The 16,076-nt window shown below is 33.4% G+C and overlaps 1 protein-coding gene across 1 annotated transcript in view; it reads left to right on the top strand.

Annotated features, from left to right (window-relative positions):
* HDAC2 (histone deacetylase 2) overlaps window positions 1-15,739 on the top strand; it is a 34,486-nt gene extending 18,747 nt beyond the window's left edge. Inside the window, exons 6-14 of the mRNA XM_019742905.2 lie at window positions 2,905-3,046; window positions 6,513-6,605; window positions 6,686-6,794; window positions 9,666-9,806; window positions 10,057-10,165; window positions 10,838-10,968; window positions 12,085-12,237; window positions 14,679-14,736; window positions 15,347-15,739. Coding sequence (XP_019598464.1) covers window positions 2,905-3,046; window positions 6,513-6,605; window positions 6,686-6,794; window positions 9,666-9,806; window positions 10,057-10,165; window positions 10,838-10,968; window positions 12,085-12,237; window positions 14,679-14,736; window positions 15,347-15,377 — 967 coding nt within the window. The 3' untranslated portion in view covers window positions 15,378-15,739. The remainder of the gene's footprint in view (window positions 1-2,904; window positions 3,047-6,512; window positions 6,606-6,685; window positions 6,795-9,665; window positions 9,807-10,056; window positions 10,166-10,837; window positions 10,969-12,084; window positions 12,238-14,678; window positions 14,737-15,346) is intronic.
* The last annotated feature ends 337 nt before the right edge of the window (window positions 15,740-16,076 follow it).

Raw genomic sequence — 16,076 nt, 5'->3', positions numbered from 1 at the left:
TATACAAGAATAAACTCAAAATGGATTTAAGACTTAAGTGTAAGACTAAAAACCATAAAACTCCTAGAAGAAAACAGGCAGTAAACTCTCCAACATTACTCTTGGTAATATTTTTTTCTGGCATATCTCCTCAGACAAGGGAAGCAAAAGAAAAAGAAACAAATGGGACTACATTGAACTAAAAAGATTTTGCACAGCAAAGGAAACAAATCGAAAAGACATCCTACTGAATGGGAGAAGATACTCTCCAGTGATACATCTGATGGCTTAATACCATGTTGCCCCGAAAATAAGACTTAGCCAGACCATCAGCTCTAATGCATCTTTTGGAGCAAAAATCAATATAAAACCAGGTATAATATAATATAATACCATGTCTTATATTAATTTTTGCTCCAAAAGACGCATTAAGAGCTGGCGGTCCGGCTAGGTCTCATTTTCAGGGAAACAACGGTATCCAGATTTTATTTTAAAAACTCATACAACTCAACTCCAAAACAGCAAACAGTGGTTTGAAAATGGGCAAAGGACCTGAATAGACGTTTCTCCAACGAGGACATACAAATAGCCAATAGACATATGAAAAGATGCTCAATATCACTAATCATCAGAGAAATGCAAATTAAAACCACTATGACATATCACCTGACACCTGTCAGAATGGCTATCATCAATCGAAAAACAAGTGTTGGCAAGGATGTGAAGAAAAGGAAACCCTCGTGCACTGTTGGTGGGATTGCAAATTGATGCAGCCTCTACTGGAAAACAGTTTGAATGGGCCTCAAAAAATTAAAAATAGAAACACCTTATGATCCAGCAATTCTATTTCAGGGTATTTATCCGAAGAAATCCAAAACGCTAATTTGAAAAGGTACACGCACCCCTAGATTCACTGCAGTGCTATTTACAATAGTCAAGATAGGGATCCAGCTGAGGTGCCCATCAATAGTCGATTGGATAAGAAAAGGTGGTACATATATACAATGGAATATTACTCTGCCATAAAAAGTGAAATCTTAACCATTTACGACAACATGGATAGACCTTATTAAGAAATAAGTCAGTCTGAGAAAGATAAGTACCATATAATCTCACTTGTATGTGGAATGTAAAAAAAAAATATAAATGAACAAACAAAACAGACACAGACTCATAGATACAGAGAACAAACTGATGTTTACCAAATGGGAGGGGTGTTGGACTGGATGCAAAAGGTGAAGGGATTAACAAGTACAAATTGGTAGTTACGAAATAGTCACAGCGATGTGTAAAGTACAGTATGGGGAATATAGTCATTAATATTATAAAAACCATAGTGTCAGGTAGGTAGTAGACTTATTGGGGGGAATCACGTCATAGATTGTATAAACGTATAACCACTATGCTGTACACCTGAAACTAATATAATATTGAATGTCAACTAAAAAAATCAGGGATGTTAAAGTACAGCGTAGGGAATATAGTCAGTAATATTGTAATTGTACAGTATCTGATGGATAATAGACTTAGTGGGGAGATCACTTTGTGAGGTATATAATTGTACCAAAAAAACAACAACATTCAAACTTAATAAAAACTGGAGAGTAGTTCATAACCTCCCATTTACCCATCTTCCAAATTCAAGAATTTTTATACATTTGCATGATTCATCCTTTTTTTAATTCTCTTTCCTTTGCTGAAATATTTTAAAGAAACCCATGACATCATTTATGGTACTTTCACATATACATATACACACAATGCAATATGAAAATTGTTACACACAGTCATAATGCTATTATACCTGATGCAGAATTCTTTGGTATCATCTATGCTGAGTACTAATGAGGACTTTTTTTTTTTTTTTAACTATTAATAATATGAACGTGCTGAGATTGTTTCTTCTTTGTTGTTTTTTGCACTTGTCATGCCCTCTGCCAAGAAGGCTCTACCCTGAGACCTTCACACGGTGGACTTCTCATCATTGGATCTTGGCTCCAGTATTGTTTCCTCAATAGAGGTTTTTTTCTAATCACTAAAGCTAAAGTAATGTCTTCTTTCCCCATCCCATTTGTCACTATCTTAGTCTGTTTTACTGCCTTGTTTTCTGTTTACTTGTTTGTCTTCTTCACCTCCTAGATTGTAAGTACCATGAGAGTAGGGACCTTGTAGTTATGCTGTGTCCATTGCTCTGTGCCCAGGACCTGAAAAAAGGTCCTTACATAGAGTAATGAAGTACATGTTAGAAACAAGTCATCTGCTAACAAAGATGAATAAGATTCCAAAATTTGCCTAATTTTTTATAACCATTATCTGTTCTACAGCTGATTCCCATCGCAGAACTTTTCTATTCTCAAGGGCTTTAACCAACAGCTGTGTTTGCAAAAAGTGCTTGGTGGTTGTCCCTTTCAGGACATTTAATCTTTTACATCTTAAATATTTTGTAAAGTCACTTCTGATCTGTTGTTGAGAGGCAGTGTTTTTAATGACATAACTCTTGACATAACTAATTATTTGAGCTTGCAGCTAATATAAATATCTATTTTGGCCTATATGAAACAGGATGAAATTATTTTGTAGTCCACCATAGTCTTTAATAAGTGATTTGAACTTCTTTTACTTAGTACATCATTTGTATTCCATGTTAGGGGATGTTTTTTATTGTTATATTGCCAGTTGCTGAGAACGTTCTTTAGCATGAGAAAAAAATGTAACTCAGTAAACAGATACGATTTTATTTTTAAAAATGGTCCAAGTTTCAAACTGTAACTTCAGATGGTTGAATGGTCTCTTAGGTTGGGAATAAAATAAGAAAGGGGATTAAGCATTCTGGAAGGAAAGCGCTCAAAAATAGGTTTTCTCATTCCATGGTGGGTCTTCCCATTTTAAAACCTTTAAAGCCCTAATTTACGGCTTTCTTTTCAGGTATCATCAGAGAGTCTTATATATTGATATTGATATCCATCATGGCGATGGTGTTGAAGAAGCTTTTTATACCACAGATCGTGTAATGACTGTATCATTCCATAAATATGGGGAATACTTCCCTGGAACAGGAGACTTGAGGGTAAGACTGAATTTTGTCCGAATAAATATGAGATTAACCGAGGAGGCTAGTAATCCTGTACCTGAACTAATGTTTTTTCCTGAATCATTAATTTGAAGCTTATATGTAGACTTGAGTCATTTTATATGCTATAACATCTGCTGGAATTCACTTTTACTGACTATAAGCAAAAATTTAATGAGTACTTACAGGACTTTCTTTGCTCAGCTATTTTCTTTGGTTGAGTAAATATTTTTGAACATCCACAAAGCATGGAGCAGTTTCCTTGATGTTTGAATCTTCAAAACCTACTTGACAGTAACACACATTGTTATTGATTAGAAAGATTGGTGGAATAACATAATTGACTAAGTCTTTTTCAGGTTCTTGAACTACCCTTTTATGATTGGTCTTGATTTAATAGGTACAATTTTAATCTCTTTTTCTTGGGCTTCTGAAATTTGTATTAGAGACTCTTGGGGAAGAGAAAGAATACCATAGCTTATCCTGCCTATTACATGAAGCTCATTTATTTGTTTTCTTCTTTCATTTGGTGCTTTCGTATTTGTGAATGTAAAAACCACTGGTCAAATTCTGTTTCTCCAAACTTCTTGAAGTATTTTTTGCTTCACTAGAGGGTTGTGTTTTTTTGTTTTGTTTTGTTTTGTTTTAACCAAACCACATGCATGTTGAAGTTTATTCAGAAATGTAAACAGCTGTTTTTAATTCAGCCTGGATTATATAGGAGATTTCTCTTACCATGGCCTTCCGTGTTAGTTCTAAAATACATTGTTAAGGTTATTTTACAAATCTGTAATACATCATATAGTTTATTTAGCAACCAAAAGTTTTAGAGTGGCCTTATTTTTCAAATGTGTGACATTTCTTTAATTGACTACAAGATGATGTTTTTTCAGTAATAGTTGTGATGGTGAAACCTTTATTTTTATTTATAAGTGGGTAGGCTGTTGTGGGGACAGAGCCAGGAGTGCAGTTTCCAGGCTCTCGCCCTCACGTGGAAAGGTGCTCACTTGGGTAGTAAATGGCCATAACCTGTGATTGGATGGCCATCAGCTGTGGCTAGTTGGCCGTCAGCTGTAACCAATGAGCCATTGGCCACTAATATAACTGCCGTGGCTCCCCTAGCAGAAAATGGGGGGCTAGCAAGAAGATGGTGGCTGAGCTAGCAAGCGCGGATTGCAGTTAGCATGGGGATTGCAGCTAGCAAGTGGGGTTGGTTGGCAGAGAAGCAGACGGCAGGTTGCAGATCGAGTGGATCCTGTTTCCTGTGTCTCCAACCCAGCCACCAGCGAGAATATAGCGGTATGACTCCCTTATCTATGGCTCCGTGGGTGTTCCTTTCTGGCCTCACCATATGCGGGGTGCTCCTATGCGGGGAGGGGGCATTCTTATGCGGGGAGTGGGACTAGAGACCTCACATGACACCTGGCATGACAGCTGTCAGTTTAATTTATTTCGGTTTAAATTATGTGGCTTTTAAAATTGCAAATTTATATTTTCAGTTCCTTGTTGGTTAGCTCCTTCGATGCCGTTTCCCATTTGGTCTTATCTTAAAAACCAGTATGATCCCTAAACTAACAAAATCAGCATCAGCTGGAACTTGTTAGAAGTACGTATTCTCAGGGCCAGAAACTGGATTATTCTGCGCACTAAAGTTTGAGAACCACTGCTCCAAACCAGTAGAATTTATTTGTCTACAGTCACCCCACTAGAAATTAAGGAAAAGCCTTCCCAGCTGTAAGCTGAAGGAAGGATAATGCCTTTGTCATATAATCCTACTTAAGCTCAGAAATGGTAAATGGCGGTCTCTGTTAAATTTCTGACAGTATTCTTATGGTTGTTAGAAGTTTTTGGAAAATATTGGAGAATGCTTGTTTTAAAAAGATTTGAGAAAGACTTTCAATGTCTCTTCCTCACTAAGATTTTAAAAATACTCAGTGTATGAAATGTCATCCTAATATTTTTCTTGTAGATATTATATAGGTGTCTTCAAAATTTTGTAAGGAAACTAAAATCAATCATTACATTTTATGTGTAGTTGTATTTGGATTTTAGTTGTGAATCTCGTGTGTATCTTTGGATGTTATTTTAATCATTCCCTTTTCTACCTGACAATTCATTCTAAATCAGAAAAGGCTATTCTGAGGTTAGACCACTGTTAAAATCTTGCTTGCATTTATTAGATCATAGTCTAGATGGAAGGAAAAAAACAAAGTGTTACAAGTAGCAGTTAAGAAGTAAGAAATTAAAGAGATAAAGCTTGGTCTAATAAGGGCAGCAGCTCTGAGTTGCCAACCTAGAGTGGTAAGTGTGACCAACTTAAGAATGTAGTGTTCTTCGTGGCAGTGTGTATTCCTACATTCCTACTGTGTTTTTAGTGCAGGAGTCTAAGGATTTACAATATGTTAGCTTATCCACGTTTGTATGGTTTGTATTTAGTTATATATAAAAATTTAGATATCTTCAAGAAAAATTATGGGGGGTTTGTAATTCCACTTGCTTTTTCTTCATTGAAAATTGAGTCATCATAACTCTAAATGTTGAAATATAAGTTTTATTTTTTTTTTTTAGAAATGGATTCCTGCTAACATCATTCCGTGAGAGACAAGGGAAGAACTTGTATAAATGTTAATAATCCTAAAGATTCATATTTATTGAGACATAATTTAAAACACACAAGAATCAGTCATGCCCAATCCTTTGGTATTGTAGTTAAAGCACTGTTTTGTAGCAGTGTTCTCCTATCTCTCCTAGGAATATATACATATAAGTATGTATATCCGTATATGCACACAGAGATACATGGGAGCACAGATGCATAACATAAAAATAAGTACATGTAATACATGTATATATATTTTAAGAGGGTGTGTGTGTAGCTGGAACCCAGCCCTCAGCTTCTGTGCTTCTTTTGGGAGGTATTAAATGCCTAGAGTGGTACTTAACTTAACAAGTAGAAACGAAATTTATCTCAAGCCTAATTAAAGAACAGACTTTAGTGGTTTAGTCTGAAGCTATTAAAACTTCAAGAAAGTCTAGGCTTTTCTTTCATCATAAGTAAACTCATGCCAGATTGTGAGCCACAAGGTTTCTTCTGCATTACAGAGACAATTATTCTGCAGGGTTCTTTGGCTCAGAGTATATGTTTTCCACAGTTTTACACATAAAGTTGTCTTATATATTCTGTTTATGAACTTATTCGGTTAATGTAATATGTAATTTCATGTTGCCTTTAACTTTGCGTTAAATTCCCCAAAATAATCGTTACAGATTAATTGGAATTGGTTCTTTTCAGCTTTATAAGCAATCCATAAATATTAAAATATGCACTTTGTAGTTTTCCTTTCTCAACCTACATGATGAATTCAGAATTAGTTCTTGTTACCTAATTTTTCAATCTTTCAAAAATATTTTAATATAGCAAACTATTACGAAATATTCTGAGATCTTTTAAACTGTATTTTAGGATATTGGTGCCGGAAAAGGCAAATACTATGCTGTCAATTTTCCAATGAGAGATGGTATCGATGATGAGTCATATGGGCAGATATTTAAGCCTGTAAGTATTACTATTTTGAAAGTTGAATTAATGCTAAAATGTTTTTTTAGAGATAATAACATTTGTTATCTTATATGTAGATTATCTCAAAAGTGATGGAGATGTATCAGCCTAGTGCTGTCGTGTTACAGTGTGGTGCAGACTCACTATCTGGTGATAGACTTGGTTGCTTCAATCTGACGGTCAAAGGTAAGAAATTATTTAAAGGGTGATATTCCCAGAACAGTATGTATGTATTTGGAATTGATTTTTTTAACTATAGTTAATCTTGTTTCAGTAAGGTCTTGTTTAGGTCTTCTTTATTTTGTCACGTTTATGAATACATTCATACATGAATAGTTTTTTAAGGTTTGTTGGGGTCCCAACCAGGGCAGCTATTTACAGCATTTTTGGTTGATTCTTTTGGTCTGTTTATCTTTCTCCAAATAGCGTACAAACTTTGTTACTTTTAATTTTTCATTTTAGCATATTGTATATTCACTTCCCATTATGAAGGAGAGCTCTCCTTCACCACTTTGTCCCCAATACATGCACACACACCCTTCTAATATCTCCATTTTTACAATTTAAATCTGGTATTTATGTCAGAATTTTGGTTGTGGTATTCATTGTTTACAGCATCATCAACATTAAAGTGCGTTTTAGTTTATCCAATTTTTCTTTATTACATAACTTTTTCTTCCTGTGTGATTTTTTTTCATTTACTTTGTTTTCTCTCTATGTATCATTAAACAGCTAGTGTCTGTAGCTTCATATGTTCAGGTGTATCAGGTAGTCTGTCAGTTTTACCTCCTTGAAGAACAGCCTTCTCACCTGGTCCTGTTTGGATGCATATCCTCTATAGACCTGGTAGAAAGTACTGTGTTTCCCCGAAAATAAGACCTAGGCTGACCATTATCTTTAATACATCTTTTGGAGCAAAAAATAATATAAGACCTGGTCTTACTTTACCATATGGGTCTTATTTGGGGGGAAATACGGTAGAACTCTTCTTTGCTGCTTTGTTGTATTGGCTTCCCTTATTGCTATTTCAAGTAGCTTCCTGAGAAAAGGTGTGTGGGAGATGAGGAATGCTGTACTGAATACTTAAATTTGATCAAGTGTTGAAATCACATATGATAAAAGTCCAGACCAAAGTAAAATTTCCACCATTATGGAATGAACTTCTAGGGGATAAGAATAAATCTGAAATTTTATTTAATAAATCTGAAATTTTATTATGTGTGGATCAGTAGTGATTTATCATGGGTATTGTACATAATTTTGGAATTGTTTTCCTTGTGAATTTTTAAGTAACAAGTTAATGTTCTGCTTTGAATTCTTTCATAGATGTGAAGAATTCTCAAATAGTACTTTTTCCAGAAGGACTGTTGGCCTAAATGGAATTAAATAACTAAATTCAGATTTTAAACATTATTTTATTTAATGTTATACTTGCTTCTATGAAATTAATTACTGCTTTTCTTGGTAGTTTAACAATGGCCAAATAGCAAGCAGTTTTATATTGTTGAACTTCACATGTGTTGATAACCATCTGTTGCCTCAAAATGGATGTTTTCCAGAAATGATCTACCTAATTACTTTTAAGATATGTAATAACTCTGTTTTCCTGTCTTGATTTTTGAAAGTTCAATACTTTCACACTTAAAAGCAATAACTTTCATAATCATAAACTGCAGCATTTTACTCTTAAAATAATAAATCTACATTACGTTTTAAATGACAGAAATTTAGTTGTGTAAGCAAAACAGGATATTTATAATTCCAAATCTTAAGCTTGATTGTAAGCTGTCTTCATTACCATGTTCTAATTCAGATTTCTTGGGTCTACTAAAGTCAGTTACCTCTTGTTCATTTCCTTCCTGCCTTCATTTATATTGTTACTGTTGTGTTCTGTCTCAGTCTTCATTTTTATAGCTTAGCCTTTTTAAAAATTCCTTTATAGTCATTTTTATCGGGTTTTGAGGTACAGGAAAGGTAAATTTCCTTTTTTAGCCAGCTAGCTTTACTTGGAAGTCTATAAATTAACTTTTTGTTTTGTCTTTTAAAATACCCAGTTTTTATCTATTGTAAGAAAGCCATATATTTCTAGTAGCAGTAATAAAAATTGGGATGTGAATTATATAATGCAACTTGAAAAATACTTAATGAAAATGCTTATAATGTACAGTTACATGAAGAAAACAGATCATTAAACTTTTAAAAATTAACTCAGGAATTGGAAGGGAATGGATATTTGAAAAACTGACTTTGGGTAGAGTTTTTGGTAGTTTTTTTCTTTGCACTTTTTTGATTTTTCCAAATACTCTTCCAACAAGCATGGATTTCTTCTATAATTGAAAGATTTTTTTTTTCTTTCTTTAAAGATTGACTTTAGATTGACTGAAAGATAGTATTCTAAAAAATTACTGGTAACTTGTAATTGGTTATTGAACTATGACATTTATCCAAAAGCAATGTTTTCTTTTTATATTAGGTTTACTTTATATTCAGATTTCTACACACAGAAATTTATTGAAGTTCTTAGTAGTAAGATATTAATTTTATAATGTCAGAAAATTATCCATAATACCACTACCTAAAGATAACCTCTAGTTAAACTGTGTTGTATAGCCTTCCATAATTTTTCTGTTCATGTCTATAGGGAAAAGCAGTAACAAAAAGATCAATTTAATTTGTGCATAATATTACATTGTTACTTCCCCCCAAGTAACTTCAAATGAACATAACATCTTCACATCACATAACATGAGCCTATGATAATAAAAATACGTCATGTTCATATTTTAATCTTAATAACAGTTGTATGTTTGACTATCAGGGAACACTTTCTAAAATAACCAGTTATGTTTTACTGTGTTTTGTATATCATTCTGTGAAAGGTGTTTGATAAAAAGCTTTAGACTAGAAATTTCTGGAAATTTTTACATATTTGTTTTTAAAATATTCAGAAAAGCCATTTTGGTTGAGTAAAATTTTGTTTGTGTTTGTCTTTTTAAGACACATTTTTCAAACTGTTACAATGCAGATTTGTTATTACCCAACTTTTCTTTGTCTCAGGTCATGCTAAATGTGTAGAAGTTGTAAAAACTTTCAATTTACCATTACTAATGCTTGGAGGAGGTGGATACACAATCCGTAATGTTGCTCGATGTTGGACATATGAGACTGCAGTTGCCCTTGATTGTGAAATTCCGAATGGTAAGTGTTCTTATTGTGGTATCTTTATTGGATGAACTGTCAATATATAGAAATGGACAGGTGGATGATAAGAGTAGTTTCCAAAACCGTGTAAATAGGAGGGCAGTCAATTAATGAGTGAATTCACTTTGCATTCACTTTTAAACATTTTCTTTGGAAATATTTTTCAACTTGAATCTGGATTTTTGTGTATGGATATGTGTGAAAACTGAGCTTTTGATATGTAACTTTCTTTCATTGTTTTTAATAGAATTGCCATATAATGATTACTTTGAATATTTTGGACCAGACTTCAAACTGCATATTAGTCCTTCAAACATGACAAATCAGAATACTCCAGAATATATGGAAAAGATAAAGTAAGACATCATTGAATTGATTTGATCAACATTTCGTCTTGATGCAGCTTTAGGAACCTTTAGAAGGCCAAGTGCAGTAGGTCATTTTAGCTTTATGCAGAATACATTTTCTTTGTCTTTTTCAAAAGCATTTTAATCCTTAAGATTATTGATTTCTTTAATTTTTGAAGATAATGGAAAATATATGAGCTTCATAGCTCAAAAATACTCATTTTTTTTCTATCAGTTAAAATCAGCCTTTAAATTGTAAGGGACACTATAAATTTTATACTTTCTTGCTTTACGTGAAAGTGAAATGTATTTTCATTGAAACGTTTCATAAAGCTTTGTCTCTAACAATGAAGTTTTAGGGAAACCTTATAGTATACAAGCCTGAGTTTGTGTCCTCTCTCTACCACATACTAGCTCTGTGATGTTTGGCAAGTTAATTTGCCTTTTATATTTGTGCTTATATTTCCTTATCAATGAAATATGGCGGATTAAATGGCACCTACACTGTAAATGTTGAGGATTAAATGGGTTAATAAATAATCAGTGCTCAATAGATGTATTACTTTAATTCATAGGTTAAGCTAGATGAAATTTTTTCCTTAATGTTTCCTATTAACATTTAAAAGGAACTTGAAAGAAAATGCATTTTGTCTAATAACTTTGCACATGTAATTCTGTTAGACAGCGTTTATTTGAAAATTTACGCATGTTACCTCATGCACCTGGCGTCCAAATGCAAGCTATTCCAGAAGATGCTGTTCATGAAGACAGTGGAGATGAAGATGGAGAAGATCCAGACAAGAGAATTTCTAGTAAGATAATGCCAAAATGCGTATGCTGTTTCTGGTTTGTTAAAATAACACTACAAACTGAAGGTTTTAGTTGTCCAAGAGCTTCACTATGTGTCATGTTTCATGAGCACACTATTTCTTTTGTCTCTTTTTTTCCATTTTTACTCTCACATAGATTTAACATTCTTATGTCTCAAAGCCCAGTTTGAATGTCAGCGATTTCAGTTTCTATGACTACATATGTGATAAGTTTCCACAAATTAGCCATTTATGTATATTTGGGAATACATTGGAAAAATAACACACCTATTTAAAGTAGAGTGAGTTGAATAACGTGAATCACCTTCTGTTTGATTCTACAGCTTCTCATTCCACATACTATGCTTGCTAGATTTGTAGCATAATGGTATGCTATAATGGTAAAGACATTTCTGACAGATTGGTATTGATGGTATTTTTAATTTTGTCTACTTCTACTTCCCCTCTGAGCTCTGAAGCAGAAGGTTACTTTTTAGATAAAGATATCATCCCCACCTCCTATTAAAAAAAAATACAATTTTTTTCCCTCCAAAGTTATTTTTTATGAGATCCCCAGATGTTTTTCCTGGTTTTTTTTGTTTTGTTTTGTTTTTAACAGGACTTTATTGGGGAACAGTGTGTACTTCCAGGACTTTTTTTTCCAAGTCAAGTTGTTGTCCTTTCAGTCTTAGTTGTAGAGGGCGCAGCTCAGCTCCAAGTCCAGTTGCCGTTGCCGTTGCTAGTTGCAGGGGGCGCCACCCACCATCCCTTGCGGGACTTGAGGAGTTGAACTGGCAACCTTGTGGTTGAGAGCCCACTGGCCCATGTGGGAATCGAACCGGCAGCCTTCGGAGTTAGGAGCACGGAGCTCCAACCGCCTGAGCCACCGGGCCTACCCCGTTTTTTGTTGTTGTTGTTGTTGTTTTTAGTTTTTCCTAGATCAAAGCTAAATTATCAGTATTTAGCAAACCATGCATTCAGTTCTAATCTTAAAATTATTAAGTTTCTATTATCCTACACTTTTAAATGTAGTGGCTGGTTAGTTCATTTGTACAAGAGTGCACTGTAACAGTTATAAAACTTATGGCTACTTTTGTCAAAACTTTCATTATGTATTAGTTCGAGCATCAGACAAACGGATAGCTTGTGATGAAGAATTCTCAGATTCAGAGGATGAAGGAGAAGGAGGTCGTAGAAATGTGGCTGATCATAAGAAAGCAAAGAAAGCTAGAATTGAGGAAGACAAAAAGGAAACAGAGGACAAAAAAGCAGGTGAGATTTATTTTTTGGGTAAATGGTTTTAAAATTGTAAGTTTTTAAAAGTGAACTGCACTGCTGTTTTTATGAGATCTTGGCATCAGTTAACACAGGTATTGGAGGGGTGGGTGTACTAGGTAGGTGACTTATTATGTAAATGGTGCTTAGCTTTTAACTGTCCTTTATTTAGAGCTCTAAATGTTGTTAGTCACATTTGCTTTTATAATATAGGAAACTTATTGCCTTCTCTTGATTGATAGGGGTTTAACATAGTCAATATTGCACTATGATATAGATTAGGTAAGAGAAGACAAAGTGATTATAGATCCATTTATAGTCTGAGCAGAGCTAAAATTTAACATAATTTTTAATTCCCTAAAGTTTATTTCCTGGGAATAAAACACAAAAGAAGAGGTAGATTGTCCTTAGACCCATTTAACTATTTTGAAAAAGCTCAGAGAATAGACTTTCTTCAGAAATTGTTTGAAGAAAACATAAAAACTGAGGAAATATAGGAAGTGATTTGGGAGCTGGCTTGGGGAGGAGATAATATTTCTGATGTCTTAACTTAAAAAATGCTATGTCAGCTTACCTATTGAGAAAACAGATACTTTATAGGACCTTGAATTGGCTACGAGAATCTTATCTCTTATCTGAGTTCCCAGAGCACTTACACATACCTCAGTCATTTTATTTAACACATGATAATATAGCTCCTCTGTATAGGATTTTACGTATCTCCCTGCTCGATTGAGCTGCTCATGGCCAGGGAATGCAGTATCTTAAATATCTGTTTTCTTGGCACTTGGTGCATTTCCTGATGGATACCTGATAACCATTTGCAAGTAATCATGATGAGCATGAATTTAGTTGGTCTGTTAATTTTGACCCTGTAGCATGTGAAAAACCAATTCAGAGATACTGGTCCAGTATCCTTTTCTTTTATCTGTCTATTATGTTGAAGTTATACGAGTAAGCTGGCTCTTGGGTTCTTTTTTCTTTTTTACTGGAGTTAGGAATTCATAACATATCTTGGTACATCTAGTTCTGTTCTTTTACATGTGGATTCACTCTATAGTCTACTTTTCTCTACCATTTTATAATTTTAACTTCTCAATGTATTACAATGATGGCTTCATTCTGCTTTTGTGTACTGATTGACATCCAGAAATGCCATCTATGATTGAGGTAAGGAGAACTTAGGCTTTAGCTGTAGGGTTTTTCTAGTATTTTTTCTTCTTTCAGTAGTATGTCTTCTTTTAAAATCTAGTATCTTTTCTTTGCTTTTCCTTTCAAATGGGAAAGTGGGTATGAACTCATTGCTATTTTAGCTGAAAATTAGAGTACCTTTTGATCTGGCTTAAGATCCTGGTGGTGAATTAATCTCAGTTTTTAGTTCCTCAGTACTTGTATTGCTGATATTAATTGATATGTTTAAAAAACTTTTTTATTTGGTAATAGATTCTTATGGGGCCTTGCAATTGTTAAAATACCTCAGCCTACAGATGAAAAATATTAACCATAGAAAACTGTTTTTTAAATCTATAGTTTAAAACCTAAAGTTAGGACCAGTTTTTTTCTTCCTTTCCTCAATCCTGTTTTGATACTTTAAGTTTACATATCCAAAATTAAGCCAGAAGTCGAAACAAATGTCTTAATGTTCATATTGCCTCATGTTTGTATTATAGTTCAGACCCATTCCCTGAAATATCTATGAGGAATGCTTAACATTTATATATTTATAATTCATTATATCTTTATTATTAGATCATTACCTCACAGCTTTGATTCATTTGCTTATGTAAAATATTCAGTGCATTTAGGCTAATTTGTTTTAGCAATATTAAGTTTATAGTGTTAGTCCTATTTCATTAAGTTTTATTAAAATATTAAAGTGTCAGTATTTATAACAAGGGTTAAAAATTAATGGTATAAATGATAGGATTTATCCTCTGCTGTGTCTCTGGGCTTAATCTCATTCTCCCCTCTTCTCACAATACTCGTCACATTGGTCTTTCAGTTCTTCCTGCCAGCCTGCTAATTCCTTCTTGCCTCAAAGCCCTTTTAAGTTTTCCTCTGTCTACCCTTTTCTACCCAAAAACTATTCATTCTTCAAGACAGCATTCAACTGTCACTTCTTCATGGTAGCCTTTCCTGATCTCCCAGTGCTATGCTCGTGTCTGTAGGCTTAACTTCTTCACAGTACATACTCCAGCTGTAATACGCTGATCCCACAGAAGCAAAACTTCCGAAAAGACAAAGACTTGTTAACATTGACATTGTGAACCTCTCATTTAGCATAGCACGTAAAGCTTATTGTTATTGAATTCACAAATAGTAAGTTACATATGACAGCTTTTTTACATTTTAAGTAAGGTATATTTTAAAAATAAAATATATTTCTTTTTATATTTCAAGATACATAGATTGTAATCTCTTCTAATTTTTGTTACTAGATGTGAAGGAAGAAGACAAATCCAAGGATAATAGTGGTGAAAAAACAGATACCAAAGGGTAAATTATATTCCTCATCTAGTAATTTTTATATATGATAAAAATAAACACATTTACTTTGTCGGGGGTGGTGTATGTATTCTTTTGAGAAGTATTAGACTGAACCTGAGAACATCAGTAAGTCGTATGAGATGCTGTGGATTTTAGTCAGTTTTGGTGCATAAGACAACATATGCTATCTTAAGCATCAGTTTATATGTCATCTATTTTTGGCTATTTATCTGTCATCTATGTAACTTGCCTTAAAAAAATCACAAAGACTAGTGTTAATCAGTATTATAACTAAATATAAATCAATCTGTTCTTTTACATAATTTATCTGAGACCTTTTTTGCTATTTTTATATAGGCACTTATGATCTTTCATGTTGCTCTCATTTCTGTATATGATTTTTTACTGTTGTCAGATGGGTAAATTTAAACACTGGACTAGCATAATAGTTTTGTGCAAGCCTTTATAGGATAACTTCAAAAAGATAAGGCAGTCAGTACTCCAGAAACACTCAAGGTGTTACCAGTTCACAGGTTTCTTGGCATGAGCCTATAGGACTTGATCGACAGGTCAGTGCATTTAAACTGAGATTTTTAATACTTCGTGTTGCTTTTCACAGAGCCAAATCAGAACAGCTCAGCAACCCTTGAATTTGAATTTGAGTTTGAAAGTCTCACCAATTTCAGAAAATGAAAAAAAAAAAAAAAAAAGGAAAAAATACTTGGAAGAAAATGTTTTCTTTTTGAAGACTGGTTTCATTTTATACTACTTTGGCATGGACTGTATTTATTTTCAAAATGGCTTGTTTTTGTTTTTGTTTTTCTTGGCAAATTTTATTGTGAGTTTTCTAATTATGAAGCAAAATTTCTTTTTCACCATGCTTTATGTGATAGTATTTAAAATTGATGTGAGTTATTATGTCAAAAAACTGATCTATTAAAGAAGTAATTGGCCTTTCTGAGCTGATTTTTCCATCTTTTGTAATTATCTTTATTAAAAAATTATACTTGGATTGTCTTTTGTCTGTTTCTTATAACATGAAATCTTTTTTCAGAGACTAATGACATGACCATTTCTGTAGAATTAGAATACTCAAGAGGTGAATATATACTGTGATTACCTCTTCAAAGACATTAATTTACAGTAATTATTTTTTAATGCAATAGTTCTACCATCTTGTCTTCAGGTTAGCCAGTCAATATAGGTGAAGATTGACATCTCAGTATAATCATTTTATCTCTGAAATTAATAGCACAAGCTATGCAATTGAGATATAGGAATTACCTTTGAGCTGAACTAAAGATTTTTCAAAATTGGAAATGGTAATTCTGAATTGAAGTAAGAAATCC

The sequence above is a fragment of the Rhinolophus sinicus genome, linkage group LG05, assembly GCF_036562045.2.
Source record: "Rhinolophus sinicus isolate RSC01 linkage group LG05, ASM3656204v1, whole genome shotgun sequence".
In the NCBI taxonomy this organism is placed as follows: domain Eukaryota; kingdom Metazoa; phylum Chordata; class Mammalia; order Chiroptera; family Rhinolophidae; genus Rhinolophus; species Rhinolophus sinicus.
The sequence above is the reverse complement of the archived record's forward strand: the minus strand, read 5'-3'. Positions and strand labels throughout refer to the sequence as shown.